The 24,122-nt window shown below is 37.3% G+C and overlaps 1 protein-coding gene across 1 annotated transcript in view; it reads right to left on the reverse strand.

Annotated features, from left to right (window-relative positions):
* Positions 1 to 24,122, reverse strand: part of TANC2 (tetratricopeptide repeat, ankyrin repeat and coiled-coil containing 2) — a 413,117-nt gene that overhangs the window by 222,051 nt on the left and 166,944 nt on the right. The window contains exons 3-4 of the mRNA XM_042783546.1: positions 23,255 to 23,365; positions 3,926 to 4,074 (exon numbers count right to left, since the gene is read on the reverse strand). Coding sequence (XP_042639480.1) covers positions 3,926 to 4,074; positions 23,255 to 23,365 — 260 coding nt within the window. The remainder of the gene's footprint in view (positions 1 to 3,925; positions 4,075 to 23,254; positions 23,366 to 24,122) is intronic.

Below are 24,122 nucleotides of genomic sequence, written 5' to 3' on the forward strand. Positions count from 1 at the left end.
GTGATCTCTTGCTTTCTTCATGGATAATGTTCTTGATATCTTCCCATAATTCATCTGGCTTTCGGTCATTGGTGTTCAATGTTCAATGCATCAATCATGTCACTTTAGTTTTGTGTATTTCACTGTACATAAATTCTATTTCAATAAAATGTATTTTTTAAAAAACGTGACATCTTTGTTTTTTCACTTTCAAGAGATCTTTTACAGATTTGCCCAATGCAACTACGAAGACTGATTTCTTGACTATAGCTACCAGGAGTGTTGATTGTGGATACAAGTAAAATTAAATACTTGACAATGTCAATGTTTTCTCAGTTTATCATGAGGTTGCTTATTGGTCCAGTTGTGAGGATTTTTGTTTTTTTTATGTTGAGGTGTAATCCATACTGAAGGCTGTAGTCTTTAATCTTCATCAGTAAGAGCTTTAAGGCCTCTTCACTTTCAGCAAGCAAGGTTTTGTTATCTGCATATCACAGATATATTTACCTGTGTGTTACCAATTAAGCAAAGGCATTTAATTGTGTGGATCATAACAAGTTATGGACAACATTGTAAAGAATGGGAATTCCAAAATACTTAAAATGTACTCATATAGACCCTGTATATAGACTAAGAGGCAGTCCTTCAAACAGAAGTAGGGGATACTAAATGGTTTAACATCAGGAAAGGCATGTGTCACGGTTGTATCTTTTCAATATACTTAATCCATCTGTGTGCTGAGCAAATAATCCAACAAGCTGCACTATATGAAGGATAATGTGGCATCAGGACTGGAGAAAGACTGGCATAGTAAGCATTTAATAAATGTCAGTTATTGTCACCAGTATGAAATCTAAAGCTCAGAGACATTAAGTGACATGTTCAAATATTCAAAATAGTAGGTAGAAGAGTTAGAACTATAACACAAGTTTTCTACCTCCTTGTTCAGTGGCTTTTCTATTACACTATATTGCTTTAATTACATTAAATCAATGATACTACTCATTTACTTGTTTAAGGACTATTTTATTCTGTAAATATGTAATTAAAGCACACTTCTATAGATCTCTGCCTTTATTCAGAAATCACTATGACACGCTGTGTGACGTGAAGCATCTCAGAAGCAACCAAGTTCAAATTTTAGCAACCAAAGAAATGTAGCCTTGTAGAAACAACAGTCTTTGGCAAATATCCATAAGATACAATACTTATCATACTACTTGCTTATTTTTAAAATATTTTAAGTTGACATGAATGCTAAAAAGTAAAATAGATGTTTTATTTCTATCAATGGAAAAATAGTCCTTAACATATATAATGCCTATTTTTACTCTCAGAGCAGAGTACACTCACATGGTCATAAAGTAGATCGATGAAAAGAAAAAAGCCATCAATCCTTGCCATCATGAAGCTACATTTTTGTAGGAGAAACCAGACAACCAACAATATACACTCTGGTAGCATAGTGCCTAAGACACTTTACTGCTAACCAGAAGGCTGGCAGTTCAAACCCATCAGCCACTCCTCAGAAGGAAGGTTGGGCAATCTACTTCCGTAGTGATACTGCCTTGGAAACCCAAGGATCACTATGAGTCAGGTCCGACTTGATGGCGCATAACAACGACAACAACAAAGATGTAATACAGTATCACTTCATGACAAGATCTAAGAAGGAAAATAAAGTGATAGGATGAGGGGATATAGTGATGAGCAGGAGATATTAGATATGTTAATTTAGGAAGATCTCAGAGGAGGTAACATTTGAGCAGAGCCCTGAACAAAGAGAGAAGATGAGTTATATGGGAAGATGATTCTGCCACGAATATGTCTGAGGAATGACATGGAGGCCAGAGTGGGTAAAAGGGAGAGTGGCAGGAAATGAGGTAAAAGATGTTGCAGTGGGACAGATCAGATAGGTTAGGGCCTTGCTGGCTATGGTGAAGATTTTGATTTTAGTCTAAAAGTGTGATGAGAAAACCAATGGAGGATTGAGAGGAGAACAGTGACATGATCAAATTCACATTTTATTAAGTATCACTTCGGCTACTGTGCAGTGATTAGACTACACTCACTCTTCACTTAACAACTTGGTTAGATTCCAAAGATCAGGTCGTTATGAAAAACCTGGCATTATGTAAAGATGGAGGATGACCACACTAGATCGCAAAATGGAGGATGATATTATATTACTGCCAAATTAATCCTTACATAACTACCAAACCAGTGAGATTCATGGTCCAGCCATGTTGACACGTAACCTGACGACCACAGCCAACATTACTCTTGCCTTGCATGTTACTGCCAGATCTATGTTACTGTGCAAAAAAGTCACATAGTAGATTTTTCACTATGGTAGTAAATGTGAAATGTTGGATAAGAAGACAGTGAATAGGTGAAGTGTAAGTGTATAGTGGGACAGTAGTGGGAACACAGCTATTAGGAGCTCATTTATTCATCCAATAAATATGTATTGAGCACCTACTAATAGTAGACTGTTCTAGGTGCATAGGATATAGCACTGAAAAAAAAAAAAAAGGAAACCATCCCAGGCCTCTGGCCTTACACTAATTATAGTGCCTACTGCAGTAGCCCAGGCAAGAGATGACAGTAGCCTGGACTTAGGTGGTAGCAGTTGAACTAGTGAGAAGGGATCAAAGTTAATACATATTTTCAGGACAGAATCTGCATTTGTTGAATACTGAATATGGGCTGCTGCAGAGGGAAGTCAAGAATGGCTCCAATCACTCCACATGATTCTGTTATGCAGTCGCAAAATCAATGAGCCACTCCTCGGAAGGAAGATGGGGCAATCTACTTCCATAGTGACAGTGCCTTGGAAACCCAAGGAGGGGTCGCTATGAGTCAGGTCCGACTCGACGGCACACAACAACAACAACAAAAAATAGTATGGGTAGAGTGATCAGAGAGGTCTGAAGACTAAGCCTTGCCACACTGGAACAAGATCCATATAATCTATAAATACATTCAAATTATCCTTGTATACTTAATTATTTTAAGTATACAAAATACATTTGATGCAGAATCTTTACCACTAATCTTTATTAATAATTAAGAACATGCAATTTGAAGTTAATTTTTGTCATCTTCTGAGTAAAATGCTTCATTACAAAGCATTCATTTTAAAAATTAATCAATTGAATCTAATTCTAGAACTTCTTTTGCTACATTTGAACAGAAAAGAATGACATTAGCCCAAATTAAGAAAGCCATTATAACTTTTTTAAATTGCTGATGTTTTAACTTTCTGATATAGAGACAAAAATCATTAATTTTTCAGATTTTCTACTGTCCTAATATATACATTCAACAGTAAAATTTATTTTTGAGCACAGCTTTAGCTATAGCCTACAAGTTTTATTATACTCTTCATTATTTAAAATATTTTAAATTTCTTGTGATTTCATTTTAACTCAAAAGCAAGTTAGAAGCATACTATTTGATACCTAAATATCTGCGGATTTGCTAACACTTTGTTATTGATTAATTCCACCATGGGCACAGTGATTTCAATATTTTTACATTTGTTGAGACTTACTTCTGTATGGCTAAGCATATCATTAAGTTGGTAAATAACCTACGTGCACTTGGAAAAAACATATACTCTACAATTTCTGGACACAGTGCTCACACGAGTCAAGTTTGCTGGCTTGCTCATTTATTCACTCTTGCATTGAGTAAGTGAATTAACCCTAAAAGTGGCTTTTTGGCTTTTAAAAACCTAAGAATGAAACCAAAAGACGTTTCATACCCCTGAAGAAATACAGTGATTACAGAAACTTAAGTTATATCCCCAGGCCTCAAAAGGCTTTCAACAATTGGAATTATTCTTCTCAGAAAACACATAAGCACAGTAACATTTTTCCATTCCTAGTAATAAAAGGCTAGTTTATATCATGTTTCACAAACTTGACAGCAAGCAGTTTACCTGATTTTCATCCTGCACTTCCATGGTGTACTGGTCACCTGGCTGAACTTCCGTGACTTTCTCTCCAAGGAGGAAACCCAGACGAGTCATGAGTGTGTTTGCTGCCTCATCTACAGACGGAGGGGGGCCAAGTTCCTGTTCAGCATCACCTGTAACAAGACGACATTGGAAAATATCATGACTCCTTCAAAATGAAATGGCCTAATTCTGCAACTCTTGTTTTCACATTCTACATCCAAAATAACAAGGTCTCTGTGTAGAAGCTAATTTTCCCACTTTCACAGATTAGAAGTGATAAAATAGCCAACTCAGATTATTCTCAATGTATTTGTTTGAAACATATGAGGTTGAGGGAATGTTTTTCTAAATTGCTGAACAGAAAATGCTTCCCATTTGTCAGGCAGTTAGAATTCCAATATAATCCCAGTCTTGGGATCCAGTTTCCAGTCTCCACGTCATTCAGGTTCTTTTGTTTTTCCTTTCTATTTGTTTTTTTCACAGAGGGTGTTTTTTTTATTACTTTAGTTTTTTTTTTTTTTCCCCTTGTTTGTACATGTGAGAAGAAATGATTGAGGGATAATTATTATTTAAAAGTGTTAGAAAAATTCTGTGATGACTCAGCTACATTTCTTTCTTTACTCCAGGGCAAACAGCATATCATTGGTATCATTATTTTCTTAAAAATGTTATTTGGTTAGGGGTAAGCGTTTGTTGTACTAGAGAATTTACTGTATGGAATAAAGTTTGAGAAAAGAAAACTTCATTACTTTTGTAAGGTACCAGAAAATAGCATCTATACATACATACATATATATACACACACATACACACACACATATATAGCCACACACACACATATATATATGACCACATATATATACATATACATGTATACATGTGATGTGTGTGTGTGTGTGTGTGTGTGTGTGTGTGTGTATATATATATATATATGGTCTTATATATAGCCTTTGACTATAAGGGAAGTTTTACTTGTAAAACTGAACAAATTCTAATCAATGCTCTTTCACTTTAAGACTTATTTAAAAAATCATTTCTATAAAACATAATGCTTTTAGATTTTAAGGATAGCCTTCCTGTTCTATGGTACCAAGGATGATTTATATGCATTAATAGAAGAGTAAGTCTTTACTATAAGTACTAGCTAGTTTTTGATACAATATAAAAATGTACTGTATGCTTTTGATACTTAATACACTCAATATTTTAATAAAACATTAACTATCAGATAAGAATATTCCTTTTAAAACTAGTTTGTAACAGAGCCAACAGAAAATCAGCCAGTATTAAGCTTGTGCCTCCTAATTCTCTCCAAACATTAAAAGAAAATTCTCTAATCGTTCTGCATGATGATGACTCCCACTCTCTGTGTAAAAAAATTTTTTTCTGGCAGCAATGTAAATATCATCTTCACCCACTCACAATTATAATTTGAGCATTACGGCTACCATAGAAGGTAAGACAAAAGCAGAAAATATGATAATGCTGAATTTACCTCTATAATCTATAAAACACATTTGGAATTTATAGCTGGGCAAATTACACATTCCCTCCCTCCCCCATATTTAATGGAAACAGGCTAAATAATGCCAGATGGAGATCAGAACCAGGAAGTGAAGTTTTTCAGCAACTTAGTATCATGGTAAAACCACAAGCACAACAGGCAAAAACTTGTCAAAATTTCAATGTGAAATACTAATTCTTCCGAGATTTAGTTTCCAAATCCAATCTTGCTCAAAGAGATGGGCCATGAACCAACTCTAAAAGCCTGTTTGAAAAGGGAACTTCTTCATACCTGAAGTTATCAATTGGTTTATACCATTTCAATTTCTCAATATATTGCTTCCAACATTTAAAGGAGCAAGTCCCCAAGCACGCAGTGTTCTAAAACTGTTTTAGAGGGCAGTCTTGTCCCATTTGGCTTAATGGTTAGCATGGAATGGGAAAATGAAGATACTCTTTTTACATACTTCAGAATATGTTTGTAATCTAAAAATATAACTGTTAAATGTTTTTACCCAAAGCAAATAATGGTAGCAGGAGACTTTGAGTAATGGGAGAGTCCTCTGCTGATGAGGAAAACAACTGGACAAAATATATTTTAAAAATCTTTTTAGAAGCATTAAAGAACTAACAAGATGGTGAAGAACCACTAAGACCAATTCAGGAAAAAGACAGAAGCCCAGAATAGAGAGTTGGCCCAGCACAAAACGTCACTTTAGCGCTGGACACATTCACTAACCAGGAAGCAATGACTGAGCAGCTGAGCTGTGCTTCTGGCTATCTCAGAGGCTCAGGAGACAAAAGCTGGGAGTCCAAGATCTGTCAAGGGTGGGGATTCTGGAAAAACACCCACACTGTAGGCTAAGACCCTCAAGAGATATACCCTGGGAGTAAAGATGAACCAGGAACAACTCAGGCCTTACAGACGTGATTTATGTCATCTGGTTAGCCTTCCGATTAGAAAAACCCCAAACCATGACCTTGGATTGACGTGGTCCTGGGTTGCTAGCACTCCCAGGTACCTGACAGAAGCAAATGAAAACCCTTTTTAGAGGGGGCCAAAAATAATAATCCTAGCTTCAGATTATTTCTACAAATATTTTTTAATTTAAATATTTGTTTCGATTCCTAGAACACAAAAATAAAGGTATGGAAAGACAACTAGCAGAAACAGACAACAGAAATAGTGGCAAAAGTGGAGAAGGATAGAGTACTGTGCTAATCTCATAATTCTTCATATGCTATTGTAAAAATGTGGTAGAAAAGAGCTAGAGTGCATGGATGATGAGTGGTGGAGATGAAGGAAGGAGCAAACAGTGCAGGAGTTAACGGGATATAGGGAAGAGCCATTTGATGACCAGTGTGGGAGATGGCAAATCTGTCTCCCGACCACCACTAGAGGTTATTGGTTGAGGAATTTTTTCCTTAGTTCTTTCCTTCTTTGCTTTTCAAAGCAACTTCATGTTTCAATTATTCAAACATGTATACTGCTTCCTCATGGTATAGGAAAACCACCATTAATAACAAAAAGTGAAATAATGGAAACAGTGTGATTACCCTGCTTTTTCCGATGTCTGGACATCATAATGCACTGTTGATAATGTTCATGTACTGCAGTGATGTATCAGAGTGCATATCTTAAACTGAACTATTCCAAACAGTAGTGTACATAAACTAATAAAGGATCTAAATTAGGAACTCTTGATCTGAGGCCCTCTAATACATGTTCTTCTGGAGTTCTGAAAATCCCTTGAAATTATGTATTTGATAGGGAATGAGTAGGGGAATTGTTCATTCTCTCATTTTCTAGTCCTTTCCTGGCCATTTCCTAAACAAAGTAAAACTCCCACTAAGCCATAGTAGAGGTCTCAAATTCAAATGACTTCAGGGTCCAAGCAGTTTTGAAGGTAGCCGGTATGGCCAGGGATGATAATGATAACAATAATGATAATAATAATAATAATAGGAAATTATAAGGGTCAATTGCAAAACTTATGTGCAGCCTAAAGGCATCCAAATTTTAATTTGAAAAAATGTGCTTTGCCTACCAGCTTTTTGACACTTTCTCTAGAATAATTTGTCTACTATTTCAAAGTTAAATATAAATTAGAGGTTAAGATGGTAGTTACAAATGTTTTCTGCACTCCTAAATAAGAACTCTCTCTCAATATGGGGGGCCAGAGGGCAGAAACATCTTCTCTCCCTCCAGGGAAGAGGGGCTCCTAAAGATAGATGGACAAACTAGATCTACGTTCAGTTATTAATGACAAAGGTCACCGCCAACCCCCAACTGAGGGAAAAAAGGTCTCAGGCAAGATGTAAGTTGGGGGAGATGCATAAATACCTGAGGAACCTTTAATCAAGGACCCCATCTCATGAAGTGAAAGTGCTGGTGTTTCTCCCAGTTATTCTTCCTTCCCCTTCTTCCCTTCTAAACGACTGCCTTCTTTAAATTAACCTACCTAGGGCTTATGTTGAACAATCAACTTTCAGTGAGCCTCTCCAGTCGTAGAAAGGAGTATACCGAGCTTTAGCATACAGAAGGAGAGCTAGCAGTAATACAACCTAGTTAGGATGCTCTAGTCTTCAGATAAATTATTATATTGGACAAAACAAATCTAAACATTTTATTAATTTTTTTTCAAACCCACCAGCCACTCCTCAGAAGATGGGGCAATCCACTTCTGTAGTGATACCTCCTCGGAAACCCAAGGAGAGTTGCTATGAGTCAGTGAGTTTGCTTTTTTTGGTCTGAAAAGCCAGGCAATATACAAAATTTCTGTATGTGAGTACAATCTTCCAGAGAGCTTATTCATAAATTTTATCAGTTGCTCAGAGGGGTTGCCATTGTTGTAAAGTTGGCCCTCGATTCATGGGACCCCATGCACAAAAGAATGAAACGCTGCCTTGTCCTGAGCTATCTTCATGATTGGTTGGGGATCATACCGTTGTGACCCATGGGTTGTGTGTGTGTGTGTGTGTGTGTGTGTATGTTTTGGGTGCAAATTTACAGAGCAGAATTTGTTTTGCACTCAACAGTACGGGTACACTTGGTTTCACTCCCTGATTACCATCCCCAACCCCAACCCACTCTCCTCCTCTCCCTTCCCTGGGACCTGCCCCCTGCCCCAATCCCTGTGCCCTTCTTAGTTATGTGGTCCTGTCTGTCCAGCTTTCCCTCCATGTGAATGTTGCCTCTCTGGTGCCCCATAGCCGACTGCTCCAAAGGGTCTAACTACGTAGAGTAGCTAGGAACATCGCCCTGGGTTGGATGTTCTGCATGTAAGTCTTTCTACTGTTAGGTTGAGAGAAAGTCCTTGGGAGTGAGTCCTCTCTCAGGCCCCAAGTGCATCCCAGGGCCATAGTCTCGGGGATCCAATCAGACTTCATCAGACCAATAATTCTGGTTGTCATTGTGTTTTTAAATTCTGTTCCACATTTTTCCTCCCACTCTATCCAGGATCTCTGGTTTTGATCCTTTCCCAAGCAGTAGGCATTGGTAGCCAGGCACCGTCTAGTTCTTCTGTTCCTGAGGTCTATCATATCCTAGGGCTGATTATTCCAAATGCCCTTGATTTTCTTCACTCTTCTTCGCTTCAGACAGGAGGAGACCATTAACTGTATGTTAGATGGCCGCTTAAAAGCTTTTAAGATTCCAGTTGCTACTCACCAAAGTAGGTTGTGGAACAAGATTTTTATGTATTATGTTGTGCCAATTGAGCCTGGTGTCCCCCAATACTATGGTCCTGAGTCAGACCTGATGGTTCTCTCTCCCCAGGTGTTTGGCTGTCTCTGAGGGATTACTCCAAGTCTATCTTCTATTGCTTCTGTAATGACTGAGGTTATTTTGTATCACTAGTATCTGTGCAAGATTATCCTCAGCCGAATCAATCACTGATCTAGGGTATATTCCTGTTCACCGACCCCCATCTGATCTTCTCAGTTGTCTATACATTTATTGGTAGCTTGGTTTTTAATGGATGATTTTCAGAAGTAAATTGCTAGGCCTTTCTTCCTAATGTAGTCTGGAAGCGCCACTGAAACCTGCTCAGCGTCAGAGCAACATACAGTCCTTTGCAAACAGACAGGGGGTGGCTGCACGTGAGGTGCACAGTTAGCAATCACATTGAGGTCTCCAACATGGAAGGAGAAAATTCCACAGTGAGCCACCAATGCCCCATTTTTGGAGGGATACATGATGATAAAAATTGACAACTACCAGGCAAAATCTAAGCAAAAACTAAGTAAACCAAGTTTAAAAAGTTAAATGAACTGAGGTCAAAATTATTTAAGTACAAATTTATACAAGGTTATACCCTAGGTCAGACTAGTTTCTAACCATTAAATCAGTGGTTCTCAAAACAAGAATTATATTCTAACGTATAGCTGCCAATGAACGGCACTGAAACTTCCACCACCATCATGCTTTCTTCCATTTTGTTTCCTTCTCCTTCATTTCTTCTTATATTGGTTTCCATGTTTTAAGCTTCTGCCCTCCTCCTCTTTTTATTTTATTTTTTCCCTTATTCTTATCTCATTATTGCATTGTAGACCTGCCAGTAGTGCTTATGGGCATCATACCTTGCCCTACAGAATGCAAGGGTTAAAAAGACTACTAAATTTTATGCTTCAACCCAACCCTCACATATGAAACACAGTCTCCATACAAAGTATTTGATGTGAAAGGCAGCTACAGTAGCCATCTGGGTCAGGGCTGTGGAGATTTAACACTGTTACTTAGGTTTTGGCCAAAGTGGTACACCTGAGAGACCCAGTTTCTACTTCTTACAGTGTTCCTCTTCCCTGATGAGAAACTCAACCAATGAGAGGAGTTTGAACACTACCTTTCTGACCCTCATTCAGAAAGGAAGAGGTGGTCCACTTCTGAAAAAAATTAGCCACTGAAAACCTTATGAATAGCAGTGAAACATTCAAAGCAGTGAGTTTAATTATTTTCTATTACAATTAGAATCCTAAATTCTCTAACCTTTCTTTTACAGCTCAGGTCTCCTAGCTGAAGCTAATAACATTTAAATTCTGAGGCCCTTCTAATACCCTGGGAGAAGTCTTAACAAAAGTATTCGCATGGTAATATGATTTTATAAGATAAATGTTCCTTCTGTTAATGAGAAGCCTGCAATTGCTGAAGTCCCACCAAACTTGGATCAACCTCTAATGAGAAGTTCTTGTATCTTCCAGTCCTTGAATCATTCATTTCAAGGCACAACTTACCTAAAGCCCCTACAGATGTTTCCTTCCTTTCATGCTTTCAAATAGCTACACCTCAATTTAAATATCCAGCTCAACAAGTTTCTTTGTTTTACAGTACCTATATTTCTATGAGTAAGTGATTTTTTCAAGTATTTGTCTTTGTCCCTAAAGATACATAATCCTTCACATACAATAAGCAAATTTATCTATCAAATCTTTAATACTACTACCCACCTGTCAATTTGTTGTACTGTTGTCGCTTGTATGTTATTATAATACTGGAAGCTATGTCACTGGTATTTCAAATACCAGAAGGATTACTCGTGGTGGACAGGATTCAGCAGAACTTTTCTAGACTAAGACAGACTAGAAAGAAGGCCTGGCAATCTATTTCTGAACATTAGCCATTAAAATCTTAAGGACCACAATAGAGTATTTTCTAGTACCGTGCTGGAAGATGAGCCTCTTAGACTGGAAGGCACTCAAAATGCGAAGTGGCTGCAATGACAATGGACTTGAGCAGACTGAAGAGCATAAGGATGGTGCAGGACCAGGCAATGACTCATGAATCACAGCCCATTTGATGGCAACTGACTTAAATAACTGTCTTTAAAAATCCTACAGTCCTCTTACTAAAAACTTAAACATGCAAAAATAAATGGGGAAAAAAATCCTCCAGTCAAAAACAAACACACACTCACATAGTAGTAGCACATGCATGCAACACATATGATGGTTCTCACTCTTATTATCTAGGAAGTTTTATGAAATTAGGGATTATTCTTTTTGCTTTTTAAAGAATTCATTAGTTTGGCACTTAGCAAGGGGAACAAGGCTTTTTAACACTTACATTCTTCCATCACAATTTCCCAGTATTCTCTCTCCCACTGGAAATGAGAATCACCGTGGAGAAGGGCATATATATATATAGAAAGTACTCATTGCTTGGCAACACTTACACTAGTGTTTCCTTGCCTATGGGACTTCAATATACAAGAGGTACTACCTGGATATCAACATATGATGATGATTCTTTGGTTGAAATAAAAAGCAGTATTTGACAAGCTCAAGCACCTTAAATACTTCATTAAAATTTCTAAGACTAGTATTTTTAACTAAAATGTACCTTTGGGTTTTAAAGTGAGGTTTCTAAACATCTGCTTTGAATAGACATATGTTTGAGATACAAAATACAGTAAAGATGTAGTACTTCTTCAATGTAGTATTTCCATATTATTCCCTTATTGGCCTAGATTTCTTCATTCATAGCACAATTTCTTCTAATGCTAAAAGCAAGACATTTACACAATGGTCACAGTAAGGGATGCATTATATCCTCCAATGTCATGTTTGTGTAAATGCAAATTTATTCTCCATTGGCTTCTAAATCTGGGATTTACTCTATAAGCTGTACACTAAGATAATGAGATGTAATTACTGGGTGTAAAGAGAAAAGCCCCATTCTAATGTCATATCTTATTGTACTGTAATAGTCGGTAGAGACTAGGCAAGGGGAAAGGCTTACGAACAGTTAGAAGAAGAGCAGTACAAGAGATAATTTTGAATATAAAAAGGGTGGGATACCAGGAATTCTGTCTGGGGACCTTTTCTATTAGAACGAAAGACTAAAGATCCATGCTTCCAGGCCATGAGAAAGCACACAGATAAATGCAGATATATGCAGAAGATACGCTAAACTAAATATTTCCAAATTGAAAGTCACAAGGGGGAAGTAAACTGGAGTTCTGAGTAAAGTTCACTGCCTCATTTAAGCAACTCAATCCAATTATAGCTCCAGGTTCCTTAAATTTACTGTAATGAGTTTTGACTATATTTAAAACCACATTTTTACTGAATATAAAGTACTATAAATATAAGTGTTATAAATAACTAAGTAACAAAAAGCAAACACCTTCAATTCCTTTGATCCTTTCTCACCTTATTATTCTAACCTGGCAAAATTCAAACTCTGGTCAAGGTCAAACTCTCTACTACTTTGCACCTGATCCAGTGTAGTTTAACTGTAAGTTCACACAGCACAATTTCTATAAATTCACAACCATGAGTGAGACATTAGTTCTGCCCTGCAATCTTCCTACATTTCTCCAATCTATTTACTCTCCTGGAACACAATTTCATACCTTATTCATTCTCTTCAAACCTCCAACAGCTCTTTTCTTATCTTCACTTTCAGCTTTACTCTACTCCCCATTTCATTTACAAGACTTTCCATAAGTTCACATATATGTTGCTTAGGAAAAGAAAAACACAAACTATTTCTTTTTAATTTCAGAAATAAATTCATAGTAATATAAACATGTAAGAGATAAAGTGTGAGTTGTAAATGACTGATGTTCCAGACACTGTGGTAAGTAATTTATGTGCATTAACTTGTCCAATCATCACAAATACTGTATGGAGTGGGTGGTGGTACTATATTGATTTTATACACGAAGAAACCAAGGATTAGAGAGACTAAACAACGAAAGACACAGAGAGCAAGTGCTGCACAGCTAGAAATGAACATCAAGCTTGTCTGATCCTACAGTCTGAGCTGTTCAGCACTATGAAAAATTGCCTCTGTTAAAACACACACATATACACACACACATCTACCTCAGACATACAGACCACATATACCCACACACAGACTGCTTGTAAAAACAGGCCAATAACTACAAGTTAGAGCTGTAATTTTATCCTCTTTGCAAAGCATTCATAAAAAAAGATGGTAACTTTTACAGACAACATCCTTGGACAAAAGGCAGAAAGGCTCAACATATAAAAAACTAACAGTAGCAAAGGTTTATAAGCACTAACTATGGACCAGGTAATGGCTTTCTCTTTTCTTTTTTTTTCAGTCATATTACATATTTTATTACATTTTCACAAAATTCCTAGGATGTAAAGATATACTATCCCCATTTTACAGATAAGAAAACTGAGGCTAACACTGGTTAAGTAAATTGCCCAAGGTCACACAAGCAGGAAGTAGAAGAGTTAGTATATGAACACAGGCAGCCTGGCTCCAGGGTCTGTACTCTTAACCAGTACATTTTACTGCCTCAAAACCCAAAAATTAACATGTTTTTCAAAATTAATGGACAATATGCCATTTGTATATCCAAAAGAATTACATATCTATGTACCACATCCATAGGCCATCTTTAGAATTTGTGATGCTAAATATCTTGGAAAAGTTCATCTAAAGTTAGTGTGAAAAGATTCGTAACCTTTTAAACTATGGTAACTTATAAACTGGAACAAAAAATTTTCAAGGTGAAAAGATTCATTCGACCAAGTATCTATCTACAGAAATCACTTTCTAACATGTTAAGAACTTATGGATAGGGAGTGTGGGGAAGAAAAGCTATTCATATTCATATTCAAGTTTTTTGGTATGCTTACTTTGAAAACCTTATGAATAGCAGTGAAACACTATCCGACATATTACTGGGAAACTTTATGAATAGCCCTGAAACACTGCCTGATACAGTGCCAGAAGATGAGCCCCTCAGGTTGGAAGGCACTCAACATATGACTGGGGAGGAGCTGCCTCCTCAAAGAGTCGACCTAAATGACACGGATGGAATAAAACTTTCGGGATGTCCGTTTGCTAATGGGGCAAGACTCAAAATGGGAACAAACAGCTGCAAATATCCAATAATAATCATGGAATACATGAAGTAAGAATCGAGGAAAACTGGAAGTTGTTAAAAATGAAATGGAATGCATAAAAAGCGATATCCTAGGCATTAGTGAGCTGAAATGGAGTGACAGTGGCCATTTTGAATCAGACAATCATATGGTCTACTATGCTGGGAATGGAAAATTGAAGAGGAACGGCATCACATTCATTGTCAAAAAGAACATTTCCATTAGATGGAGCCCAACTACAACTGTCAACCACTTGGAGGAGGATCTATGCAGGAGATCCTGGATAGAGATAGAGAACAATGTGGAACAAAACTCAAAATCATTTGGGGGAAAAAAGAGGGGGCGGGACCAGGTTTGCTGGTCTGATAGAGCCTGGTGGAACCATTAAGACTGGCCCCTAGCTGCCCTTCAGGTCTGGAATTGAACCCACATCTGTGGCTTCCAGCCAAACAAAACAGAGGCATATGAGTTGATCATTTACCTGAGGTAGATACACTCCTTGGAGAGAACAATCATGGGAGAAAGAAAAGCTGTTTATACACAGGGAGATGGCTTGGGAGGGGGGCAGGAGTGCATGGAGGAATGGACACAGGGAAGAGGTAACTATCGGGAGGAAGCGGGAGGGGAGCTATTGCATTGTGGTAAATTGTAGTCAATGCCATGAGACAAAGTGTATGTGAACTGCTGTATGGAAAGTGAATTTGCTCTATAAAGTTTCACCCAAATCACAATTTAAAAGACGGGGGTGGGGGGGAGGAGGGAAGGGGGGAGAGAAGAACATTTCAAGATCTGTCCTGAAGTACAATGCTGTCAGTGATGGTGATAGTGACATGATGGTGATATCCATGTGCCTACAAGGAAGACCAGTTAATACTGCTACATTGTTCAAATTTATGCACCAACCACTAAAGTCAAAGATGAAGAAACTAAAGATTTTTACCAACTTCTACAGTCTGAAATTGTCCAAACATGCAATCAAAATGTATTGATAATTACTGGTGATTGGAACGTGAAAGCTGGAAACAAAGAAGAATCAAAGGTAGCTGGAAAATATGGCCTTGGTGAAAGAAATGATGTCAGAGTTTACATGACAGAATTTTGCAAGACCAACAATTTATTCATGGCAAATACCTTTTTTCAACAACATGTTATACATGTGCACTCACCAGATGTAATACACAGAAATCAGATCAACTACATCTGTAGAAAGAGACAATGGAGAAGCTTAATATCATCAGTTAAAACAAGGTAAGGGGCTGACTGTGGAACAGACATTAACTACTCATATGGAAGTCAAGCTAAAGAATATTAAAGTAAGTCCACGAGAGCAAAAATATGACCTTGATTATATCCCACCTGAATTTAGAGACCATGTGAAGAATAGATTCGACACACTGAATACCAATGACTAAGACCAGACGAGTTGTGGGATGACATCAAGAATATCATACATGAAGAAAGCAAATGGTCATCAAAAAGGCAGAAAAGAACAAAAGACCCAAACGGATGTCAGAAAAGACTCTGAAACTTGCTCTTGAATGCAGAATAGTTAAAGCAAATATAAGAAATGCTGGAATAAGATAACTGAACAGAAGATTTCAAAGGGCAGTTTGAGAAGACAAAGTATTATAATAAAATGTGCAAAGACCTGGAGTTAGAAAACCAAGACGGAAGAACATGTTCAGCATTTCTCAAGCTGACAGAAGTGAAAAAAAAATTCAAGCCTTAAGTTGCAATATTGAAGGACTCTATGGACAAAATGGGAGCTCTGGCGGCTTAGTGCCTAAGGCATTTGACTGCTAACCAAAAGGCTGGCAGTTCAAATCCACCAGCCACTCCTCTGAAGGAAGGTTGGGGAATCTACTTCTGCAGTGAATCTGCCTCAGAAACCCAAGGTGGGGTCGCTATGAGTTGGATCTGACTCAATGGCAGTGGGTTTGGTTTCTTGGTTTTTTATGGACAAAATATTGAATGATGCAGAAAGCATCAAAATAAGATGGAAAATATAAAGAGTCACTGTATCAAAAAGAATTGGTCAATCTCCAACTATTTCAGGAGGTAGCGTATGATCCATAACCAATGGTATTGGAGGAAGAAGTTGAAGCTGCACTGAAGGAACTGGTAAAAATCAAGGCTCCAGCAATTGATGGAATACCCACTGAGATGTTTCAACAAACATATCCAAAGCTGGAGGTGTTTACTCGTTCATGCCAAGAAATTTGGAAGACAGCTACCTAGCCAACTAACTGGAAGAGACTGACATTTGTGCCCATTCCAAAGAAAGGTGATCCAACAGAATGTGGGAGTTGCTGAACCCTGTCATTAATATCACGCACAAGTAAAATCTTGCTGAAGATAATTCAAAAGCAGTTGCAGCAGTACACTGACAGGAAACTTCTAGAAATGCAAACTGAATTCAGAAGAGGACATGAAATGAGGGTTATCATTGCTAATGTCAGATGGATCTTAACTGAAAACAAAGAATACCAGAGAGATGTCTATCTGTGTTTTATTGACTATGCAAAGGTATTCAACTCTGTGGATCATAACAAATCACGGATAACATCATGAAGAATGGGAATTCTAGAATATTTCATTGTACCCTTGAGGAACCTGTATGTAGACCAAGAGGCTGTTGTTAGAACAGAACAAGGGGATACCACATGGTTCAATATCAGGAAAGGTGCAGGTCAGGGTTGTATTCTTTCACCATACTTATTTAATCTGTACGTGGAACAAATAATTCTAGAAGCTGGATGATATGAAGAAGAATGTGGCATCAGGATTGGAGGAAGAACCATTAACAACCTGCGCTATGCAGATGATACAACCTTGCTTACTGAAAGTGAAGAAGACTTGAAGCACTTACTGATGAAGATTAAAGATTACAGTCTGCAGTATGGATTACGCCTCAACATAAAGAAAATGAAAATCCTCATAACTGGACCAATAAGCGAAATGGAGAAAAGAATGAAGTTGTCAGGAATTTTATTTTACTGGGATCCACAGTCAATACCCATGGAAGCAGCAGTCGGGAAATCAGACATCATATTGCACTGGGCAAATGTGCTGTAAGAAACCTCTTTGAATTGTTAAGAAGCAAAGATGTCAATTTGAAAACAAGTTGTGCCAGACCCAAGCCATGGTATTTTCAACTGCCTCATATGCATGTGAAAGGTGGACAATGAATAAGAAAGATGGAATAAGAATTGATGCCTTTGAATTTTGGTGCTGGTGAAGAATATTGAAAATATGATGGACTGTCAGAAGAATGAACAAATCTGTCCTAGAATAAGTGCAGCCAGAATGCTCCTTGAAAGTGAGAATGGCCAGATTTCATCTCATCTATTTCAGTAGTACTTACAAGTACAAGATTCGTAGAAAAACAAAAAAGGCATGTCTAACTTTAGGATAAAGATAACATTTGATAAGGATTTTCATAAATAAAATCGAAGGCAGAAAATGAGAAATAAAACACATTTTTTTCTTCTTTTAATCTGAATAATCACAACTATAAAGGAACTAGGAAAAGAGTTCAAGGAACTAATTTTACATAAAATATTTTATTTGTCTACAATGGCCTGTACTTCTACTACAGAATGTATAATGTTGAAATGAAAAATCCTTTACAAAGAAAAAATATGTGTAATATGAATATGTGGCAAGTATCTACCATAAAACACTCTTCCATTCTTGAGTTTCAAATACATCATAAGTTCGTTGTCACCTCTAATAACACTGTCCTTTGAAGGACATTACCATTTCATAATAGATTTAAAAGGATCCATTATAAAAAGATTAAGCTCAAATTCCTCTGAAAATATCTGTGGTAGATTTAAAAAAAAAAAAAAAAAAAAGCCCATGTATTTTCAGAAGACAAATCTGGACTTTGGCCCTTAACCTTGCATATACAGACAAAATTCCTATGAAACTGTCGACTTGGCCAGCTATGTCAAGGTTTACTTCTAGGAATTTATATACAGTCAGCCCTCTAAATCCATGTGCTCCACATCTGCAGATCGAAAATATTTGGGAAAATAAGTTCAAATTAAGTGGTCAAAGCAATCCTTCAAAGAAGAGGGAGCATGAAGTGCCACTTCCGTGCATTTACATGGTAGCAGGTGGTGTAAGTAATCCAGAGATGATTTAAAGTATTCAGGAAGAGGTGCACAGTATGAAAATACTATGCCATTTTATATACATGACTCTCGTGTCCTCAGATTTTGGTGTCTGTGTGTGTATCCTAGAACCAATCCCCTGTGGATACCAAGGGACCACTGGATTTACCATAATGTGCAACATAAAAATTTAAAAAAACTAAAATAGAGTTTAGTTCTATCTTCTTTACTATCTTCTAATGGCAGTTAGTTACTAAAAAAGTTTTAATTACAGGTTCACTGTAGAAACTAGAAAAAGCAGACAAGTACAATGATGATGATGAACAAGAGGAAAGGTGCTAATACCTCATTGCTATTTTACCTGAGGTAAGCATTTGGCATCATATTATTTTACTTAACAACCACCTATGAGAAAGCTTTTACCTGAGGTAAGCATTTGGCATCACATTATTTCACTTAATCTTAACAACAACCTACGAGAAAGCTTTTTTTTTTTTTCTTTAAAAAAAAAAAAAAAAAGATAGGTCTACTTTTTAAAACAATTTTACAGGCAAAGAATTTAAGGCTATGAAATTACACAGATATACAGCTAGTAGATGGGAGAGCCAGAAATTAAACCCAGACCTAACTCTAGAACCTGAACTCTTATTCACAAATATATGCTGCCCAAAAAAGAAAATTAAAACCACCTGTAATCTCAAGCAGCTGCAACCGCTGCTAAGAGTAGTATTCTCTCACCAATTCTACTCCCCTCTGATTTCTCACAATTCTCCTCTTCCTTAAGCAACTAATGCTAGAGTTTGGTGTAGTCTTGTAGACATTTTTTTCTCGTGAATAGTATTCATGTATCTACATATACATATATTGAGTTTGTTATATTACAGAAAAACTTTATGGTATATATAATGTTGCTGTGACAAGAAAGACAGAGATGTTATACAACATGCACGAGATCACAAGACTAGAAAGGGAAGATTCAAAATTAAAACAGAATAATACACATTTAACTAAAAATGACTGTGAACCTTTGGATTTTTCTTCTGATTACTTGGAAAATACTTTAAGATCTTGTACTATACCTCAGAGTTATTCCTGTAATAATAATAAAATCCGCTAACACAGCATTTACTATAAGCCAAGTACTCTAAGTGCTTTATATTTATTGATCTGGTTGGAGATTATTGTTCTCATTTTTATAGATGAGAAAACTGTGGCTTAGAAAGGTTAAATAGCTTGCCTAAAACCACACAGCTGGCAAGTAATGCTGTAGGCAGAAAAGTCATGAAGTGTAGATGAATCTGGTCTTTTCTTTTGGGAGTATTTTTTTTAAAAAACCATTGGTAATAGCTGATTACCTTTTTCATGAAAACAGAAGACAGTCCAGTCTCTAAAAGCTTAATTTTTCTGCTTTTTAATTTAAGGATGGTCAAGGAGTGTTTGTGGAATTCACACAGCAACAGGACTGGATGGCAATGTATTCCTAGGCTCCACTGTGTCCATACAACAACAAATCCTCTTTGTGACCCTGTACAAATCAATTTCTCCAAGTCTTACTGTCTCCATTGTAAGACAATTACCAAACACAATGCATGTAACACTCCTACTCTGGCAATTCAGCTATATGATACCCTCAATCATCTCCATAGTTTCATTTGCTGAACTAAAACCTACTATTTACTTGTTTGGCATTTTTTCTTCTTTTGGAGGGAGGGGGGTGTCACTTTCTGCATTCAACAATTTTATTTGAGGAAACTAAAACTTGAGGGAGCTCTGGTAGCATAGTGCCTAAGGCACTTGACTGCTAACCAGAGGGCTGGCGGTTCAAACCCACCAGCCACTCCTCGGAAGGAAGATGGGAAAATCTACTTCCGTAGTGATACTGCCTCGGAAACCCAAGGAGGGGTCGCTATGAGTCGTGGCCGACTCGACGGCACATAACAACAACAACAACAAAACTTGAATCAGATAGTCTAGAATCTAATCCTAAATTCTAGACTGAATCACTCCATTTATGAGTAAATATTCTGGATCAACAGCTATACTGCAAATGCATTTTGTCTAGACTTTGGAGACCAAACATACATAGTACCAAAATTAACAGTAAACAAATGAATTAATAAGCACACTAATAAACAAAAAGTGATTTATGCTTTGAAATTTTCTCTTGCCTCAAAAATACTAACAGAACAATGATCACGTTTTATTGTCTACTTATAAATAATAATATAGTGAAGGCTAATGCTCTGATACCTTCTTGTGGGAGCTCTGGTAGCATAGTGGCTAAGGCACTTGACTGTTAACCAGAAGGCTGGCGGTTCAAACCCACCAGCCACTCCTCGGAAGGAAGATGGGGCAATCTACTTCCGTAGTGATACTGCCTTGGAAACCCAAGGAGGGGTCCCTATGAGTCAGGTCCCACTTGATGGCACATAACAACAACAACAATGTATAACATAATAGCTTCAACCCTCAGGTCACCTCTTACTTAATAGAAATTTATTTTCAGAGAGTCTAATAACTTTGTAAGAGAGAAAAACACCATGAAATTTCTGTGCTTTAAACCTGTTTCAGATAAGGAATGGAGAGGCTGTATGCATAGCAATTTGCCTCTGCGCATCATGTTTTAGCTTCTTCTTGGCTTTCTAAAAAATCTTAACTGAGGGTTAGTTTGGTACCATTCTAAGTCAGCAAAGAACTCATGCTTGCAGAAAATATACACAAACAATAACATGAATAAAAAGTCTCAGAGTGATTCGGCACTTGCATTCCAATAAACAGCAGCTACTTTCCTTCATAACAATAGCGATAGCTAGGTTAGATTAAGGCTGTCAGATGAGCAATCAGGAAGTAAAAGATCAGGCTCCCCACTCAGTCTTTCTGATTTATACATCTGAAAAAGAAAAGAGGTTCTCTTCCAAAACTCAAAGTGGGAATAACACATTTATTTCACTTTTTTTTTGTAATGTGTGGTTGAAGAAATACAAAGCACAATATTCCATTGCCCAAGAGGTATGAAAATACCTAAAAATATATAAAAGAGTCCTCTAACCACATGCTACAGTACCATTTAAAGAGTTATATTATTCCTTTTGAAAATAGAAAAGTTAGTCCCTAAAACACAACTGGGATTGACTTAAAAATCAGTAGTTACCCAGGGAGAGAAGAGACTGGTAAAACCCCAGAGACTATGGCCCCGAGTCACCCTTTGGGCCTGGAATTGGACTCAGTCCTGTGGCTTAACTGAAAGACAAGCCTACAAGCTGAACAACTACACCAGGGAGATGCACCCCTTACAACAGTCAACCATGGGAGATCAGAAGGGCAGCATTTGCACAGGAGAAAGCTAGGCAGGCAGGAATGCAGAGGCAAGAAGGATAAGGGGAAGTGGTAATCACTGGGAGGAGGTGGGAGGGGAGCTGTTACATTATGGGAATTTAATCAGCATCTTGAAACAAAATGTATATGAACTGTTGAACGTAAAATGAACCTGCCTTGTAAAATTGCACTCCTATCAAAATAAAATGTTAAAAAGCAATTAAGAGTTATCTACAACAATGGATGGAATGGAGCTCTGGTGGCATAGTGCCTAAAGCATTTGACTGCTAACCAGGAGGCTGGTGGTTCAAACCCACCAGCCACTCCTCGGAAGGAAGAGTGGGCAACCTACTTCCATAGAGATACCGCTTCGGAAACCCAAGGTGGGGTTGCTATGAGTCAGAAACGACTTGATGGCATTGAGTTTACACTGTGGGAGGGAAATTCCGAAGGTCTTTCAATGTTTAAAAGTGATTCATAAAACCAAACTTCCCCTATTTTATTTGGTTTGGCCTACAGCTTTCTCTTATTGTTATTTTTTAAAAGTATCTTTCAGAGTCAACTTGATGGCAGTGGATTGGGTTTGGTTTTTGTATCTGGCTTCAGGTGTTTATTTTCCTGACATTTCAAATGAACTACTGATATCTTCTCTGGACCTAGGAATCATTTTACCCTGCTGACCTCTACTGCTAGAAATATGAAGTGGTTGTATTTATTGTCATTTAACATCAATTTTAATGGGCAGGAATACACAAAAGTCCTAAACACAAGTCTTCGAAGGTCCTTTACTAAAACTCTGATCTGTATACTCAACTAGAGCTGTGAACATTTCTGACACAGCTCTATGGATTCACTGTAGAGTGAGTGTAAAGGATGTTGCCAGGCAACTCATCTAAGTTTGGAAGAATCTAAGCATTGATAATGAGCCGGGCTCAGTTTGGCTTCCACACAAGAAGGGTTTTAGTGAACTCCCACATCTGCTTACAGGCCATTCATGACACAAGGTATTTCTAAAAGTCAGAATCCAGAAGGAGTCTGATTCAGACTCTGGAAGATATAGTGTTTCTTTTCTAATTCAAGTTTAATGTTTCTAACATCACAACTATTTTCTGTAAGTGTTATAAAAAGGATTAGGTCATATGGAAAAGGTCCAGTGTTGAATGAACATTCTTATTCATATCTTCAACATTCTTGTTTGCACATGGCCAAGGCAAATTTTAATGCTATCTCAAATCACTAAAATAACTCTGAAAGCTCTCTCTCTACAAAATTTTAATTCTCTTGAGAACTATCTTTGAAATTCTTTTAAATACTTATTATCATATCAATAGTCAAAAAAACGATGGTCAGTAAAAAGTATGTTCTAAGAAGGAAAATACGCAATCATTTGTAAAGGAGGTCACTGATACGTTTTTATGAGTAGTATACATGCAGAATACTGTTCTGCTAGATGGGCTCGATCTAATCGTCCCGCTTTCAAAGCAGACACTTCGCATGCATGCTTACCAGGGCAGTATGCATCCACATCCACTTTCTGAGCTGAAGTGAGGGTTGGTGAGCCAAGCTCGGATTCTGGAATTCGTGGGCTCTCAACAAACTTTGCCTTCCTCAGAGGGGCTAAGGATAAAAAAAGAGAGAGAGAAAGAAAGAGAGATAGAGAGAAAGAAAAACAGAAAGGAAGGAAGAGAGAAACAGAGGGAAAGAGAGGGGGAAAGGGAAAGAGAGAAACACAGAGGGGTCATGAGTAAGGGGAACAGCAGGCAACAGATGGAAGCACTTAACTGAACGACACACTCTGTCAGACTCGGATCAGGTTACCCTATTTTTTTTGTGCCAGAAAAAAAATTAACTGCATTCTTCATAGAAGAGATGGGTCTTGTTAAAAAGTCACTGCAAAAAGGAAAACCTAAAATCTAATATTTAAAACTATGGGCACAAGTTGTGATGATCTGTTATTATCTTTTGCTATTTTCTCTCTCTGTATAAGCACTTTCTCACCTTGGCTTTCTTTGCTATTAAAAGTATTAACCGAGGGAAGTACAAGGCGAAGTTTAAGGTTTTGATTATAGTAAGTGAAATCAAAAGGTTTTCTTTATCTAGAAATAGCTAGTATAATATTCAGTGGTGATAAATACTATAAAGAGGATTTTGTATAAACCATCATGCCTAATCTATGTAGTTTAACTAGCAAATCAATCATTATACTGTTCAGACACTGATTTAATAAATCAAAACTGCTACTGGACTAAGATATTAACTAGGCCATGTCGGTTCACACTGCATGCTAAAAAGAAGTAATTTAGTTAAGAATTTAATCATGAGGTCTAAGGAATAAAATTAGTCCATGCCATGGAATCCATTTCATTCTGGTAAG

The sequence above is a fragment of the Orycteropus afer genome, unplaced genomic scaffold (genome assembly GCF_000298275.1).
Source record: "Orycteropus afer afer isolate SDZICR_OR568_19922 unplaced genomic scaffold, OryAfe1.0 scaffold00018, whole genome shotgun sequence".
NCBI lineage: Eukaryota > Metazoa > Chordata > Mammalia > Tubulidentata > Orycteropodidae > Orycteropus > Orycteropus afer.